Genomic DNA, 17,326 nt, shown 5'->3' with positions numbered 1-17,326 from the left:
ACTAAAAAATGAGAAATTGTCCTAACCAGAATGATCTTTATTTTGCTTTAAGGAATACGCCTTAACTGCAGGTGTGCTCATGCAAGCATTGGTATCAGAAGGAGAGAAGTCATAAAGGTTTGTGATTTTAGGCCTGTGGAAGAGCATGTAGTTTCCAGATTTGAGTATTGCTCCTTGTTGAGTTGTTCTGGGAACTGGAATATAATATCTTCTGTATTATATACTTTTTTTTTGGCCTTTACCCTGTGCTGAAGAGTTCTGCCTTGCTTTCTGCAGTAAGTAGTAATTCTTGAGGTTAGTGAATTATATTGTATCCTTTAGTAGAAGAGTTTACCAAGTCCAAAGAAACTTTGATTTAGGGTGATTAATTTTTTTAAGATTTGTTTATTTATTTGAAAGTAAGAGTCACACAGAGAGAGGAGAGGCAGAGAGAGAGAGAGAGAGAGAGAGAGAGAGAGAGAGGTCTTCCATCCCATGGTTCACTCCCCAATTGGCCGCAATGGCTGGAGCTGCGCTGATCCGAAGCCAGGATCCAGGAGCTTCTTCTGGGTCTCCCACACGGGTGCAGGGCCCAAGAACTTGGGCCATCTTCTACTGCTTTCCCAGGCCACAGCAGAGAGCTGGATTGGAAGTAGAGCAGCCAGGTCTTGAACGGGTGCCTATACAGGATGCCGGTGCTTCAGGCCAGGGTGTTAACCCACTGTGCCACAGTGCCAGCCCCTAAGGTGATTAATTTTTGCCCCTGAATTAACTCAGGGATATTTTGTATAAATACAAATTTAATATAAATTTGTCCTAGAATATTTGGGAGGGGGGAAAGCTGGAAAAGCTCACTTTCAAAATAAAAATACACATAATCTTCATACTCAGAAATAACCACTGTTGTTTCCTATGTATACTTCTTCTTTTATTTATATGTGTAGATTCCCTATATGTCTATTTATCTGTATAATAGTTCATTAACATCCATTTAAGAGAAAGCAGAATGAAGTTGCAGGACATCTGAGAACATTAGAACCCAAAAAGAATCATTGGATCTTCACTGGATAGGAAACAGGTCAATTTGAGAACAGCAGCTAAAACTTGGATGCTGAGGTCACTCATAGCAGCTAACACGTGAAGTGAGTGGGTACATGAGGCTCATGAAAAGGCCTAAGGGCTGGATCACTGTAGATCCTGTGAAATCTGGAAGTGATAGAGGGCATTAAACAAATATGAAAAAACCCTTTGGCTACCTTGGCAAATGAGTGTGGGATCATAAGAGAAAGACAGGGCCCTATACTGAAAAAAAAAAAATGCTAAGATCAGTATCAAATTCAACAGGATAACAAAAAAAAATACAGCAATGATTTAAAAAGTGGAATAAGGAAACTAAATTTTAAAAACGAATAACAACAAAATTCTCACAAAACCCAAGTCAACAGATTACAAAGACCAGGAGAATGGTGTGACAAATTTGAACTGCAATGGTTTTCCTATGCATTCAGTACACATGTTTCTAAATCACCAAGAAAGAGGAAATTTTCTAGAGAAAAGTTTGTATTTTGCATGAAAGCAAGTAAATATATATCTTTTCTTAAACTATGAAATGTTATATATTTTCATACAGAAGCACACAGTGTTGATTTATAAAATGACATCCAAGTTGATGATGACTGTTTTTGCATGTCCTTCTGCTTAGATTTTTTAAAATGTACAGTCAGGAATTCATATGCTTCTTTACAAAGACAGAAGAAAAAAGAAAAATAAGAACACAAATCTTGGCTTATTAACTGGTGAGCATTTTACCTGATCAGAGACAAGATTACAGTGACAGCAACAATAGGGCCATCTAGTCCTCCAATGGTGACTACACCGTGGCTCTAAATACAAGTCTCGTACGTGGACATTTAATCCACAGCCCAGGGCATTTTCGTGTCATTTTCCAGGTTAAATGACTATTCTTTTCAAGATGTTGCTCTTTGGTTTAAATATTCAACCATTTTCAAGTATTTCACTACCATCTCCTTACTTTTTTTCTGCTTCTAATAATGGTGCTCAAATAACCATAAAGACAAAGTCAAATATTCCATTCTTCATCCATTTTTCAAACCCAAACCAAAAATTGCAGTATATTTTGAGGTACAACTTTTGACATATAAAAAGAAATTGAATCTGAAAAGGCAATACAATTATAAACAGGTGATTTTTTTAAAGTGCCCCCCAAAATTTTACAAGAACATTCTGCATTATAATCAATTCAGACAGTGAAAGTTAGAATGTTCCTTGTATGTGTGTATTGTCCATCACTGGATATCCAGATAAAATTAATGTTCTCCATAAGAGAAAGAAAATGAAAGTATCTTTAGATTTCTTGAAAGTAATAGTAGAGTCTCTAGTCTCCTCTTCCCCTTTCTCACTCCCCTCTCTCTTTCTCTCTTACTCTCCTTTTCCTTCTTCGCCCCTTCCCTCCAGTCTGCTGCATTTTCCCCAATAAACCCTTTCCCTTACTCTGGTGTTTGGTGTGTTTTTGACAGCCTAACAGAAATACGTAACATTGGTGCATTGGCCAGGAAAACCTTACATTGGTGATCCAGCATCCCCCAGCGACTTTGCTCTCCCTTTGGGGGATCTCTGAACTGCTCTGGGGTCCTGGATTTCTGCCGGTCACAAAACACACCTCTGGACTCCTCCATGCCACCAAATGCTCTATAATCTCCATCCACACATCAGCCTTCCAAATTCTGAGTTAAGACGTGGAATGGGAAATGCTCACGGCGACTCCTATTTGAGTTGTGGTCTACTGTCGTCTGCTTGTCTGCTACTCTCGTAAAAGTCGTAGTACTAGACACTAACCACAACTCCTACTTAAGGCTTTTAGTCTTTTAGTCTCTACGGACACTGTGTCTGGGCAACAGTGGGTGTGAGTGATGACTCAACCTCTGTTCCCCTTTTACAGGCTAAACCACGGGCTCCAGTGGGTTCTTGGGTGACGACCCTGCCTTCTGCTCCCATATCCTCTCATTAGTCAGACTGCCGGAATTCAAGGGAGGTTGCAGTCCACAGATCTGACTCTACAGGTCGCAATGGGAACTTTTCTCTGACCGTATTCCGTTCGATTCTTTAAGTAATATGGTCCCTCTCAAATTGGCTCTAGCCCTCAAACGCTGATGCCTCATCTTTCTCATGGCTCGTGTATGACCTTAACAGTCAATCAAAATTGGCCCCTCCATGGTGCACGTTTGGCCCTAAGGGATCAGCCCAAAGTAGTTTGACTCTGATATCATTCAAGATCTTTATCACTTCTGCAAGCGTTCAGGAAAATGGAAGGCAGTCCCATATGCTCAAGCTTTTCTATATTTGATCTAAACCTTCTATGTGTACTGCTCTCTGGCCGAGGTCCTATTGGCCTCCAAGGTTTCCACTAGAGGTCAAATGCCTAAGCCAAAACCTCTGCCTTCCACCTTCGTGGCCCCAGCTTTTCACTATCTCAGCCCACCCAGGAATTCAGACTTTATCTTAGAACCAGGCCTGGCCCAAAGTCTACACTCTCTGTCTTATCAGTTTGGGAATGATTGTCTCCATGCTTTCACTCTACAGCCCTTGTCCTCCAACTGGTCTTTTGCTTCTCCCTCTCTTGTTCTGGTTTTATCGTAAGAATAGCAAGGGAGTGGTGATCCCATCCTTTTAGGCTTCCTGCTTATTGAGAAACAAATTAGGTATCCCAACCTTCTGATAGCTCTTTTGTTTTATCATGAGCAAGCAAGACAGGAAAATCAGGTCTTCTGATCACTTCTTGTCCCTGGTGCATTGACCTCTGGCGCACCATCACCTTTGGGAGCTGTTGGCAGCTGCCTGAACTTTTGCTTCAGAAGCAGCCCCACGCGGCTGATTGACTATGATGTCATGGGCCTAAGGTGTTCTTAGGAAAAAGGCAACAGTAACTAGACACTGAGTTTGGAGGAATTTCTCTTTGAATCTAGGAAGATCACTACCTTTAAAAATATTGCTTTGTAACTTGCTGGACTTATTTTGCAACTTATTTTAAAAGGTTTCTGGGTAATCAGTACTCAATGAAACAGCAATGGGTAATTAGTACTTGTTTTAGATGAATGCAATTTTAATTTTAAATGAATTCAAATAGAGAAATATAATATGAGCATCTTAAGTCATTTAGGTGTAACTGCTAATTTAAATTGGGTAAAGGCAAATGCAATAAGTGCATCTAAATGTAAACTTTTGTATACTCAGCATGTTATATTCTATAAAAACTATTTGGGTTAGTTTATAAACTGTCTATGAAAATAGTTCAACATTGCTTAGAGTAACTCAGGCTGAAATTTGATTTGTTACCTTATTTAAAAATGTCTTAATTTGGAGATTCTTAACAGATTATTTCAAAATGTAAATCAAGGACATTGACAGATGGAAAACATCATAAGTATAGAAATGTAATCTATTTTCCTATGATAGAATTAGAAAAGTAATCTATTTTGTTCTCTTGATGTCTCTGTTAAATTCTAATTGAAAACAGCTGTTTTTATTAAGAGCTATGGGTTATTTAAATATGTGCTTATTTTCAAACATTTGAATAATCACCTTGTAACAATGATCAAAATTGGTCTATATTATGTAATGTTAAGGAATGTTAGTTTAACCAGATATTTTGGATTTTGAGCCTTCTTGGCATCCTTGACAGGCATTCAAAAAAAAAAAAATCAAAGTTCCAAAGAATTTGGATTCTGAAATTTCCAGTAAATTTTGAACTTCGGTTTTTCCAGTTTGGGCCCAACTGAAAAAATCAAAGGACATATAAGTCTCTCATCTTGTAGACACACCAACTAATCAGGCTATTTGGATTATATTAGAAGTACTATCAAGATGTGAAGTGGCGTTAAATTTTAAGTTTCTATAATATAAAATGCTACTGCTACAAATGTCTGAAAATTAAAAAGTCTAATGATCTGGTGTTACTAGACATGATGCTCATCTTAATGAGAAAGGCCCAGATGCCTAAAAGAGTTAAATGCTTTGTAAAATCCTATAGGTGCTTTAAAAAATACTGTGTGAGTAAGCAAGTACCTCTTGGTTAACGAGTTTATAATTTTAAATGTGGCGACTTAAAGTCTTTTGTCATCCACAGTTTTATATATCAGATTTGCTGCTCATAAAACTAAAGCATTGTTGGTTCTGTGTTTAGCTGTCCTATAGGTTCTGATGGATTTTCCCAGCCAATTCTATTGTATTCAGTACTTTGGGATGGCTTTGTAAACAGATGAAGCCAATAATGTATTACAGGTACCAACTGAGAGAAAGTATGGTTAACCGAAGTTACTAAGAACAGAAAGTAATTTGTATCAATTGGTAAATTAGAAATCAGTTAAAGAGTTTAAAAAGCTATTATTGAAACTGCTATATTGTTCTATTATGTTATATGTGTATACATATTGTATGTCTAAATGGGAAAATTTATTAAGAGTTTTATTTTAGTTGGCTTATAGCTAAGATTGCCCATAAATTTAAACTGCTAAAGTTAATAAGAGATACATTTTAATTCATGTGACCTGAATCTCTGTATCAGATGTTTTAAACTTGGTGGTAGAAAGAAACTAAAAATATTTTATAAGCTTGTGCTTGAATTTGTTGGTTAAACAAGCTACACCATGTTAGATATTTAAGAGATGTTTCCAAATACATGTATTCTTAAAATTTATAGAAGGTATTGGACCTTCTGGTAAATGTTTTCTTAAGTTGTTATCTAATGGTTGAAACTGTTTGCTAAGTTTTCAAGTGATATTGCTATTGTCAATGATCTGCGACTGGCTCCCTCATTTCTGTATTCTAAGTCCGACTTGTTCTCATTTCTCTATTCTCTTTGAGGTAGGAAACTAATTCTATTCTGAAGGACTCTCCAAGGTGCACAATTTGATTCTTAGATCTTATAAAAGGGATGGCTAACATTTTCTGTAATAGCATAGCCAAAATGAAAGCTTAAATTATAATTTCACAGCTAGATCTACTTCACCATCAGCACAGTAAACAGTGAAGACCTCCCTTTCAGACCAAAGGGAGAGAAAGTTTTAAAGTAAGGACGTAGCTTTCCTCACAGGCATTGTCTGCCTCAACATAAACCACTATATAACAGGCCTGTAACTATAGACTTGTAGTTTAGTCCACCAAGATTAGAGATGGGACTTGAGCACCTCCTTGACTTGCATCCTCTGGTCTGTTTTAACAAAAACCAGGAGGAAAAGAAAGGTAGGCATCAGAAGCAATGTAAAGATAGGTGGCAGGCTTATTAAATGTAGCTCTGTACAGTCATCTGCCATCAAGGAGACCTAACAGGCCAGTCCACTGCAGTGGCTTTCAATGTGGTAAGCCTGGGCTTCAGCAGAAGTCAGCTTATGAAGAGCCCTGGCAGCTCTGCCAAGAGTTGGATCACTGGAAATGGAACTGCCCTGGAGTCGAAGGTCGACCAGGTCAGAGCCACAGATCTTATTGGCTCTAAGCTGAAAAGCCCTTCACTCGGCCCAGCTACCAAGGTGACCACTGCTGCAGAGGGGACGGCCAAGTATGGTCAGCAACATTGCAGGCAGAACTGTAAATTTCCTGTTAGAGATGCCACCTGCGTTCACCTGGCCTGTCGCTCCCCGTCTTCATGGGGGAACGACACAGGACCCTGCGCTGTTCTTTCGTCTGCTCGGCCCTCCCCGGGTTTGCTGCTGGTTCTTCCCGGGTTGGCTACTATCCCTTCCACCTCCGTGGAAGGGCAGTTCCCCCTGGCCACATTCCCCACTTCCGCAGGGGAGCGGCACACCGCCGGCCGGTTCTCTCGGGGGCTGCACGGGTTCCCTTAGATGTTCCCCATAGATGTTCCTGGTGCATGCCGTCTCTCTCCTCCTTTATAGTCCTCTTCCGCCAATCCCAACTCGGCTGCCCACACGCCGAGTACGCTGCTCTCCAATCAGGAGCAAGTCCTACAGTTAATTGGTTGAACTGGAGGCAGCTGTGCGGAAGCTGTTTACTTCTCTCCCAGCGCCATATTGTGGGAGAGCAGATGCATAGAATAAGTCTTAATTCCAGTAACAGTCTAGTCCGAGCTGCTCCCCACAGATCCCCCTTTCTTTTTATTTTTTGGCGTTGATACGCGCCTGTCTTCGGTGTCCCGCAGCACACACTCTGCTCTACTTGCTAGAGTTGCCACAGGCTCTTACAAGTCCTATCCATCAGGCAAACCGAATCCAGGTCCTCTCTTCGCCATGTTGTGAGGAGGTTTTTAGGCGCTGATGCGTGCCTGTGTTCGGTGCCCTGCAGCGCATACTCTGCTCTGCTAGAACTGCCTGCAGGTGTTTACAAAACCTATCAGGCAAACCGAATCCAAGCCTTCTCATTGCCGTATTGTGGGGGAGACTTATTAGTGTTGGTTTGTGCCTATCTTCGGTGACCTGCAGCTCATACTCTGGTCGAGCTTTGCTGGCGCTTACCGCCTTAAATCAGGCAGACCGAATCCAAGCCTCCTAATTGTTGCATTGTGGGGAAGCTTTACTGATGTTAATTCGTGCCTGTCTTCGGTGACCTGCGGCTAGCCGCCCAGGTACTCATCGCCTCACTAATCGGGCAGACCGAATCCAAGCCTTCTAATTGGCATGTTGAGGGGAGGCCTTATTTTTCTCTATTTCTCTATCTCCGGGCATTTCTATTTCTCCCATTTTACTTCTGTCTGCCAACATTTCTATTTCTCTTTTACTTCTAAACTTCTGTTTCTCTTATCCCCGCAGCTTTCCGGCACCTCGCCCCGCCGGCGGGTTCCCGGCTCTGCGCCGCTTCAGCCCGCGCGCCTCTCTCATCTGCGCAGCTTCCCGGCTTTGCGCGGCTCGGCTTTGCGCGCTCCGCGGTCTCCACGCTTAACCCTTTCGCGTCTGAACCACGGCCTACGCCAGCGTTCCCTATCTATTCACGCCCCGTGCTCTCTCTGCACGCGGCGGCTTCCGCGAGTAACACAGCGTAGCTTGCGTCTCCGCCACTAGGATTCAATCTAAGTTCCCCGGGCTAGCCTGGCGAATTCAACCCAGCGTACGTCTCCGCCCCACGATTTGGCTTCTCGTCCTTTGCTCCCCGGGCTAATCAGACGGATCCCAACCTGGCTTACGTCTCAGCTTCTGGTTTCAACTTTTCGCCCCCTATTCCCGGGCTAACTTGAGAACCCCAAAGTGGCTTCCGTTTCCGCCTCGGCCTGCCCCCCCGCGGCTTCAATTTCCCTAACACTTTTCTCTACCCGGTATGTTTCCCTAAGTTTTCTTCCAACAATATTCCTCCCTCATTTCTCCTGGCCTCTCCCCACAGTCCGCATCCGAGTCTGTTTGTTCTAGCTTTCACTTTCGCTTTTGACCTTAGAGATTTCTCCCAGCTTCCCCCCGTAGTCCGTATCCGAGTCTATGCCTAGGCTTTCAATAGCTTCTTCCGGCTCCTTTTTCGTCCGGCTTTTCCCTAGGCTGTTTGCTAGTCTCTCTCTCCGGTACCTTCCCAGTTCTTCCCGTTTCTTCCCTCCTAAGTTTGCTATCCGTCCTAGGTTTCCTATCCGAGTCACGGCACCATTATGTCGCTCCCCGTCTTCATGGGGGAACGACACAGGACCCTGCGCTGTTCTTTCGTCTGCTCGGCCCTCCCCGGGTTTGCTGCTGGTTCTTCCCGGGTTGGCTACTATCCCTTCCACCTCCGTGGAAGGGCAGTTCCCCCTGGCCACATTCCCCACTTCCGCAGGGGAGCGGCACACCGCCGGCCGGTTCTCTCGGGGGCTGCACGGGTTCCCTTAGATGTTCCCCATAGATGTTCCTGGTGCATGCCGTCTCTCTCCTCCTTTATAGTCCTCTTCCGCCAATCCCAACTCGGCTGCCCACACGCCGAGTACGCTGCTCTCCAATCAGGAGCAAGTCCTACAGTTAATTGGTTGAACTGGAGGCAGCTGTGCGGAAGCTGTTTACTTCTCTCCCAGCGCCATATTGTGGGAGAGCAGATGCATAGAATAAGTCTTAATTCCAGTAACAGTCTAGTCCGAGCTGCTCCCCACATGGCCAACTCTCCTCCCAGGACAGCTAGGTAATGGAAGTCAACAGGGTGCCTTCCCCAAGGAGGTTCACTCCTCCCTTAGGATGTACCCTAGGAAGAGATAGATAAGTCTTGGCCTCATAATTTACAAGGCTTCAAAGCCCACCAGATTATTATCAGGCCCCTTCTGTCAGGTTCTATTTGGCTCTCAATCAGAAAACTTAGTTGTAGCTTAGATAGCACCTTTCTTAGGTTCTCTAATAATGACTCTGTCCTCTGTATCTAGCCCACTTGGGCCTCATTCCTTTGTAATCATAGCCTCTACTCTAACATCAGTGGTTCTACTCCTGACCTGTGTGTACTGATGGTCCTCTCCCCCACTTAATGTTGTATGATTGTTCAGAATTTCTCTACAGACAAACCCCGCTACCTGCAAAAGTTAAGTGGCCTTTCTCCCAGTTTTGGCTAGAGTCAGCTTTAAACCGCATCCATCAAACTGTCCTTACATGAGTCCAGAGACCCCACCATTTCCTCTCCTCTATGAAATCCTCTCATTACTTGGTTAATGCTACTCTTAGGATCATTGGTTGCTATTCTCACCCTGACTTTTATACTACAGTGTCTGTTTTAAGTGTTTACAGCAGGTGATATGGAATGAACCAAGGCCTTCAGCAACCAGGTGGTCAACCAAATGCTGCTACAGGGATATACTTGGCTCCCCACCCAGGAGACTGCGGCTTGAGACATCACCCCATGCCAGCGAAGAGTACCTCATCGCCCCATGACAGCAGAAAGTAGCTCTAAAGATAGATCATCATCCCTCTACCCCTCCTGGACTTTTGGGACTAATGTAATCCCATACAACTCCGGCTCTATAAAAAACAAAAGGGGGGGATGTTAGGAAACTGGTGCAGTTTTATCTATGGTGCGATCTACACCCTGATTTACATCCTATGCCCTGGCTCCCCCCGCCATTCCTGAAAGCCAGGTGGCCACATGGCCCAACCACCTGTGTCAAGCTCCACCCCCATCCTTATGGGATTCACTGCTCCTGCTTCCCTGCCTGCCCTCCGGCAAAGTTTTAAAAGGACCTGTTCCTGAACACATGGCTCTTAGCTTCTCTCTTCTCTCCTGCTCACTCTCTCTAGCCTCCTCTTCTCCTCTCTCACTCCCCTCTCTCCTCTCCTCTCTCTTTCTCTCTTACTCTCCTTTTCCTTCTTGCCCCTTCCCTCCAGTCTGCTGCATTTTCCCCAATAAACCCTTTGCCTTAAAAAAAAGAAAGTAATAGTATACTCTAGAAGACAATGAAATAATATATTAAAGATCCTCAGAGAAAGAAAATATGAGCCAAGGATGATAGATCCAGAAAAATTGAGCTCCAAAAGCATAAAAGATAAAGACAGTTATTGACATGCCAGAATTCAAGGATTATTATTCCAGGACCCCTCTGAAGGAATCTGTTAAAGAGTTTTTTTTTTTTTTTTTCAGTAAGACTTTCCTAAGGATGCTACAGGGAGATGACTTTGAACAGCCAAGAGGACTACAGCAATATCTATATAAGGACTTGTGTTAACGTAACTCTTAAATGAGAGCTGAAAGGTAATGATAATACTATACAATGGCTGTGTGACTGAACAGTGTAGATTTAGGATGATTTTCAAACAAAATGAGGAGGAACAGGATAGCCTTTTCAAAATAAGCAGAACAACCAAACTGCAGTTTAACAACTGATAGTTGATTGGCAGTGTTTGTGTTGCTTTTCTGGGAGTGCTGTGTGCTTTCTTAGAAGCCCCCACTGCAGCTTCCTTTGCCTGCTTCTCTTCCCATTCTCTTCATTTCTCTTCTGCTATTAATTTCTGGATGCTTTCAAACAGACTCAATCAATTTTGAGTGTTTCTTCTCTGTCATCACTCCAGCAAGAAAAAGCCTAAAATGTGGCCTTGCAAACACAAAATTCTACTTATAAGGTAATGCAGACAAAGAAGCTGTGACGATATCACTTATTACTAGTTTGTCATATCTCATAGAATATTTCATTATTAATATGATCAACATTGATGTTAGCCGGCGCCGTGGCTCAATAGGCTAATCCTCCACCTTGCGGCGCCGGCACACCGGGTTCTAGTCCCGGTTGGGGCGCCGGATTCTGTCCCGGTTGCCCCTCTTCCAGGCCAGCTCTCTGCTATGGCCAGGGAGTGCAGTGGAGGATGGCCCAGGTGCTTGGGCCCTGCACCCCATGGGAGACCAGGAAAAGCACCTGGATCCTGGCTCCTGCCATCAGATCAGCACGGTGCGCCGGCTGCAGCGGCGGCCATTGGAGGGTGAACCAACGGCAAAGGAAGACCTTTCTCTGTCTCTCTCTCTCACTGTCCACTCTGCCTGTCAAAAAAAAAAAAAAAAAATTGATGTCTAAATCCTACACTGTCCTCTCTTTTCACTCCTTCTTGGTTATGTTTGTTAATAACAGTAACTGCACACTTGTCTGTATAGATACTGCCTATGTAATAAATACTTAGTGATCCCTTTTTAGGACATGCAGTCCTTAGGCAGACTCTGTCTCGAGATAAAAAAAAAATATTAAGAAGTTAAAAGGTATGAAGGACTTCAAAAAAAAGTTAAAGGAAAATTGAATTGAAAGCTAAGCTTATTTTGGTGAAAGAGTTTTGAAATCCATGCATAAGAGAAGTCTTCAAAAAGCTGATGGAGGGGACTGGTGCTGTGGCGTAGCGGGTAAAGCTTCCACCTGCAGTACCAGCATCCCATATGGGCACTGGTTCGAGTCCCAGCTGTTACACTTCCCATCCAGTTCTCTGCTGTGGCCTAGGAAATCAGTAGAAGATGGCCCAAGTCCTTGAGCCCCTGCACCCATGTGGGAGACCTGGAAGAAGCGCCTGGCTCCTGGTTTTGGATCGGCACAGCTCCGGCCGTTACGGCCAATTGGGGAGTGAACCAGTGGGTGGAAGACCTCTCTTCTTTCAGCCTCTCCTTCTCTCTCTGTGCAACTCTGACTTTCAAATAAATAAATAAATCTTTTTTTTAAAAAAGCTGATAGAAAAGTATATGTTATAAGAAGCACTATGTTTGGATTTTGAAAAAGTTTGCATCCAAATAAACTCATCTTTTAATTTTATTTTGCTCTATACCTTTTAAAGGGTCCTCACAGAGTTGGCATATATACCATATTTTCAATAAATAAGTTCTATTCTGTCAAAGAATTTATATAAAAATTTTTTATCGAAATCATATTTTAGATTATGCATGATACCTTATCTTCTTGGCCAGCCAATAGCTCTCCTGTGGGAATTGAACTATTGCATTTGCAGCACTGTAGGGAGAGGGGGATGTACATATGTTGAGAAAATAGAGAATTACTGGTGAGGAGAAGCAAGGACAGTTCTCTTAACCTAACCCAGTGGCATTTTCCATGTTTGCTTGTCTAAATGGATAAAACCAAAGTTTCTTGGTGGGCCTCTGGATGTCGGTCAGATGGTGCTGAGGAGAGGATGGAGTAGCATCTGGATTTGCCATCTTTATAATTTTCTTTGAGAGACCTCTGGGAGAACAAGTGGCTTTTCATCAAGGAGGGAACAAGGCCCTGGGCTTTTCTAAAGCTGATTAAATTCTACATCCATGAACTCATTCTGCTTGGTACTTTGCTGCGACCAGCAACTCAGGCCTTGGCCTTTGAAATAACAGAGTATCTCTGATGAGAGCAAGTTCAAAAGCACAATGATTGCAGATACATAGCAGTAGCCAGCCTAATTGGGTCACTCAAAGGGTGAAATGAGATGTCTGGAAGGGGAAGTCAGAGTGTTCTGCAGTTGTAGTTATAATTACTAGTAGTAGCAATAATAACTTGGTAGAAATATTGATGCCCTGTACCTTCAGAGCCACGTACATTGGAAGGGATTTCACTGTTCCATCCTCCACCAATGCTGCAGTGTTTCCAGTGGGATCTGTACAGGTTCCACAATAATTTTTATTGTATTTCTTCATTTCTCAATTGTCCATTCTTTATACTTCTAAGGCACATTTCTCCATTGGGAATATATTTTCCTCTGAAATAGCTGTACTTTTATCTTGATACAATTAATGTAAATCATTTAGAGTGTTTGTTTTATGTCTTAATATGATCAAAGGATAGGAAAGGAAACCAACATTGGAAGTTGTAAGCTTAACACAAAAAAGCATGGGTAGATGTTCATTTCTATGAATAAATATGAAAAAGAAATTAATGATTCTATTGGATATGGTAATTCCTCAGTAAACATTTTTGAATGAATTACCAATTAATGTCATAAATAGAAAAACTAATGGAATAACAGCTATTAACAATGAGAATGTTATGAAATGCCTTAGTGTATATTTTGTTTTTATCAAATAAAAACAGATTTTTTGTTCAGTTTATAAAAGCTAGTAGTTACATAGGAGATTCCAGCAAGGAAGAACTCTATAAAGAGAAAACTAAAATTAACCTCCTGGGCACAGAAGGTTGAGCCATCATTTGCAGCACCTACATGCTGTATTAGAATGCTGCTGCAAGTCTCTGCTGTTTTGCTTTCCATCCAGCTTCCAGTTAATACATACTAGGAGGCAGCAGATGATGGCGCAAATGCTTGGGTCACTGCCACACATGAGGGAGACTTAACTGGAGTTCCTGGTTCCTGGCTTTGGTCTGACCCAGCCCTAGGCATGTGAGGAGTGAGAGTGAAGCAGCAGATGGAAGATCCCTCCCTTCCTCCCTCTCTCTCTCTATCCCTCCCTCCCTCCCTCCCTCCCTCCCTCCGCCACTGTGCCTTTCAAGTAGATGGAAATAAATATTTTTAAAATGACTCCAGATTTCTCCATTTAGAAGAAATCACTGATAACATTTTGGTGAATGTCTTTTTAAACAGCTTTCTATGAAAATAAATGCATTAAATTGATACTAAAATATTATACCTGCTGTCTGCAGCCTGAGTGTGGAGGTGCCATTGTTTTATTTAACTAACAGTGTGAGTGATGTGCTCTTAGATTCTTTGTATTTTCTAGCTGTAGTAAACTACTGTAATATGAATAAACATGTATTCACCCACCATTGGGGAAGTACATTAATCCAAGTAGAGTACCTTATAGAGAATATCTATAAAATGTTGATCCACCTGGATAGAATATATTACAGAAACATAACACTTTATGGTTGCAGCAGTGATCATTTAGTTTTCTCATACTCTCTCCCATGTCTGGTATAATTAGTATATATTTTGGAAATTCTGACAGGAGACAACCGGTTAGATCTCCTGTTCTTTCACTGATATTTCTTTGATTATTTCTGTGGCTTATTGCTTTTTTGCTTTTTTTCCTAGCAGCATTTGCTTGATGTCAGCCACCTATTCATCCTGCTCACTGACATTTCAGTAGGGATGCTTGTTTCTTATTTTTCATACTAATTGCATATTGGGATAGTAAGTATTGGTAATGTGTATTAAAGATATTTTCCTCACTTATCACAGCTTTTCAATTTTCTTTAAAGGCTTTATTTAAGGCATAGTAAATTTAAAAATTCTGAATGGTTACAAGTACTATCCAGATTTTTTGTAATGCTTAAAAGATCTTTGTTTCCTGAAGAAATTAATGACAGAACTACTATATGACCTAGCAATCATTTTTCTGAGTATATGCCACAAGCAACAAAATACATTATTCACAGTATCCAAGGTATGGATGCAATCCATATGTCTGTCCACAGATGAAGACAGACAGACAGACAGACACACACACACACACACACACAGAGGAATATTAGCTCTAGAAAGAAGATCTTGCCACTAGGAGCATTTGGATGAACTCAGGGAACATTGTGCCTGTTTTGAATATGTTTGTGTGTGTACACATGTGCTCATGTTCTACAGAGTAGATTGTTACATGCAATTATATATTTAATATAGTTTCTGTATTCGATTTTGTAAGGGAAAATGGAAAGCTTTCTCCTTTTAGGGGAATGTATAGAAACTAAGGTGTACTTTAAGAGAAAAAATAACAGTCCCTTAATGTTTGCATGGAATTTTAGTTCTTATTTTACTGTTATTGTTCAATCTTTATCACTAGCCTGTGAAAAAAGCAACTGTATTTTTATTTTACATAATAAAAATATGATTTAATGTGATTAATTGAAATTCATCAGTTTACTTTCAAAGATGAAACCAAAGCTCCAAGTTCATTGTCCTTTCCACTACACTATAACTCCCTCATTACCAAAAGGCTGCCTAACCTGTAAAAGGAAAAGTAGTGACTTATTTTCTAGTCATCTAAGTTCTCTCTCCATCGTGCTTACCTTTGCTCTTTGTGGTAGAAGGAACATGGCTTTGAAGTCAAACACGTGGGTTTCAATTCTGATCCTGCCACTTATTAGCTGTGCATTTGCATCCTAATGCTGTCTTTACCTAGGAACATTAGACAGTGATAGATGAGGGTTCCTTGAAAAGTTCAAGGAAAATATTTGTTACAAAAAAATCCCTAATTTTCCAAAATATTTTGCATCAAAATATGCTTAGTTTTTAATTCTATTTTCCATGAACTTCTCAAAATATTATCATACTTATAATAGAAATTTGTTACACTATGTCTAGCATACAGCAGATCTTCAGGAATTAACCAGAGAGGCCTTAGGTGGGCTCTCCTGGGATGGTGTCAAGAAATACAGTATTAGCACAAGCTGCATAGGAGTTCTAGATAACAAGACCCAGGACGTAGAGGCAAAAGGTAGTTGGAGTTAGTTTGGAGCCCTGAGTTAACCCACGTACACAGCACTGGTGTTTGGCCATGGTTAGGTTCAACTCTTTTATCTGTCATCTTCATATTCACCTACATTCCAGGAGGCAGTATATCAAGGATTGGACATGGCAGGGCTAGAGAAGATCAGAGAATGTTGTAAAGGCATGGGTGAATATTTTTACTGTGCTGAAGATGGATTTGGCTAATCCTGTTTTCTCTTCATTCTTTATAGAGAATGGCACCTGCATCCTTAAATGCTTACTCAACAGAGACACTGAGTGTTGCCGTGTGGGCAAGGAGTCCATCTTGATTGCTCGGGGGTATAGCACTGCTTTGCTGAAGTTTGAATCTCATGCTGGTAAGTTTTCTGCCTATCCTGATCCCCTGTCTTTGGCAAAGACAAATCCCATGAAGCACTGACATTCCCTTTTATTCCTCTGGTGGCTTGTAGAAGTCTGTGTCCTTATGCAAATTGCCGTCAGTTGATTAAGTGGTTTATAACTGCTTCTGCGTTTACTTGTTATCATGGCTGCAGAACAGTTCATCTTCTCCTGTGTATGGGAGCTCTTATTCTTATCCCTCCTTTTGATCCTGCTTCACCCAGAGCTGCAAGAGAGGCCACCAAGCATTGCCCACCTCTTAACTCCTCTTGCTGACTCTACCTAAAGCCGAGGTTGACGATGGAAATTCATGTTACCATGAATTCAGAAAGATTTCATCCTATTTTTTTGCCTTAGAATCACTTGTTCAGCATTTTTAGATTCTGAACAACAAAAGGCAAACCTCAAAGAAATAAACTAAGATACAACTAAAGTATTTTAAGAGGGTACAAAGTACCCCTCTGGAAAATTTTCAGCAATGCCTTCAGTCTATCTGAGAATCAATTGTCCTTCCTTTTTTTTTTTTGTTTGTTTTCCGAACATTTATTTTATATTATTGTCTACTTCATTGAAAATATTTTCATTCTTATTCATTATTTCTTTTTTATCTCAAAGTTTCCTCATTTTATTTTTAATAGAAACTTTTACTTAATAAATATAAATTTCATAAGTACAACTTTTGGATTATAGCGGTTCTTCCTCCTATACCTGCCCTCCTACCCCCAAACCATCCCACCTCCTACTCCCTCTCCCATCCCATTCTTCATTAAGATTCATTTTAATTATCTTCATATACAGAAGATCAACTCTATATTAAGTAAAGATTTCAACAGTTTGCACCCACACAGACACACAAAGTATAAAGTACTGTTTGAAGAAAAGTTTTACCATTAATTCTCATATTACAACACATTAAGGACAGAGGTCCTACATGGGGAGCAAGTACACAGTGACTCCTGTTGTTGATTTAACAATTGTTAAATTGTTATGTTGTCAGTGATCATCCGAGGCTCTTGTCATGAGCTGCCAAGGCTATGGAAGCCTCTTGAGTTTGCAAACTCTGATGTTATTTAGACAAGGCCATAATCAAAATGGAAGTTCTCTCCTCCCTTCAGAGAAAGGTACCTCCTTCTTTGATGGTCCCTTCTTTCCATGGGGATCTTACAGAG

General features: G+C 41.4%; 1 protein-coding gene across 1 annotated transcript in view; it reads left to right on the top strand.

The window, feature by feature from the left end:
• Nucleotides 1-16,229, top strand: part of LOC138844224 (histone-arginine methyltransferase CARM1-like) — a 148,579-nt gene extending 132,350 nt beyond the window's left edge. The window contains exon 2 of the mRNA XM_070051464.1: nt 16,010-16,229. Coding sequence (XP_069907565.1) covers nt 16,010-16,197 — 188 coding nt within the window. The 3' untranslated portion in view covers nt 16,198-16,229. The remainder of the gene's footprint in view (nt 1-16,009) is intronic.
• Nucleotides 16,230-17,326: the final 1,097 nt, after the last annotated feature.

The sequence above is a fragment of the Oryctolagus cuniculus genome, chromosome 1, assembly GCF_964237555.1.
Source record: "Oryctolagus cuniculus chromosome 1, mOryCun1.1, whole genome shotgun sequence".
Lineage (NCBI taxonomy): Eukaryota > Metazoa > Chordata > Mammalia > Lagomorpha > Leporidae > Oryctolagus > Oryctolagus cuniculus.
The sequence above is the reverse complement of the archived record's forward strand: the minus strand, read 5'-3'. Positions and strand labels throughout refer to the sequence as shown.